Raw genomic sequence first — 728 nt, forward strand, 5'->3', positions numbered from 1 at the left:
GGAGGCTAGTGATACTCTGCTATGAGGACACTTCAACTCACTCCATCAACCTGAGCTCCCTGGCAAGCTATGACGTCGAGGCAGGAAAAGGTATCTCCTGTTCATTAAATGAACATTCGAGGTGGTAAATATAAAATAAGAGATACACTTTGTTTGTTACTCATTAACTGGGAAGCAGACGTCGGTGAGATTGCACCGCGAGCGAGGGTAACCCACTCGAAACAAAGGAACCGCAGGCCCCCTGACGTATCTCCGCTTGCAGCCCCGGGCCTCGACCATGCACTGCGTGGGGGCGGGGGGCCGGAAGGGCGCGGCCGGAGTCGCGGTGCGGGGGTTGCGGGAGGGGGCGTGTCCTCGAGGAGGCGGGGACAAGATGGCCGCCCGGGCCGCTCGGAGGACCTGAGAGGCGGTGGCGGAGGCCCCGCCCCCCGGCGGGAGGGCCGCTCTGTGCGCGCCCGCTCTATGATGCTTGCGCGCGTCCCCCGCGCGCCGCGCCGCGGGCGGGGCGGGTCTCCGGGATTCCAAGGGCTCGGTTACGGAAGAAGCGCAGCGCCGGCTGGGGAGGGGGCTGGATGCGCGCGCACCCGGGGGGAGGCCGCTGCTGCCCGGAGCAGGAGGAGGGGGAGAGCGCGGCGGGCGGCAGCGGCGCTGGCTGCGGCTCCGCCATCGAGCAGGGGGGCCCGGGCTGCGCGCTCGCCCCGTCCCCGGTGAGCGGCGCGCGCAGGGAG

The 728-nt window shown here is 68.8% G+C and overlaps 1 protein-coding gene across 1 annotated transcript in view; it reads left to right on the plus strand.

Annotated features, from left to right (window-relative positions):
* The first annotated feature begins 509 nt into the window (after positions 1 to 509).
* Positions 510 to 728, plus strand: part of MBD2 (methyl-CpG binding domain protein 2) — a 70,419-nt gene continuing 70,200 nt past the window's right edge. Inside the window, exon 1 of the mRNA XM_040264217.1 lies at positions 510 to 722. Within this exon, the coding sequence (XP_040120151.1) occupies positions 573 to 722 (150 nt within the window). The 5' untranslated portion in view covers positions 510 to 572. The remainder of the gene's footprint in view (positions 723 to 728) is intronic.

Source organism: Oryx dammah, unplaced genomic scaffold (genome assembly GCF_014754425.2).
Source record: "Oryx dammah isolate SB20612 unplaced genomic scaffold, SCBI_Odam_1.1 HiC_scaffold_22, whole genome shotgun sequence".
Classification (NCBI taxonomy): domain Eukaryota; kingdom Metazoa; phylum Chordata; class Mammalia; order Artiodactyla; family Bovidae; genus Oryx; species Oryx dammah.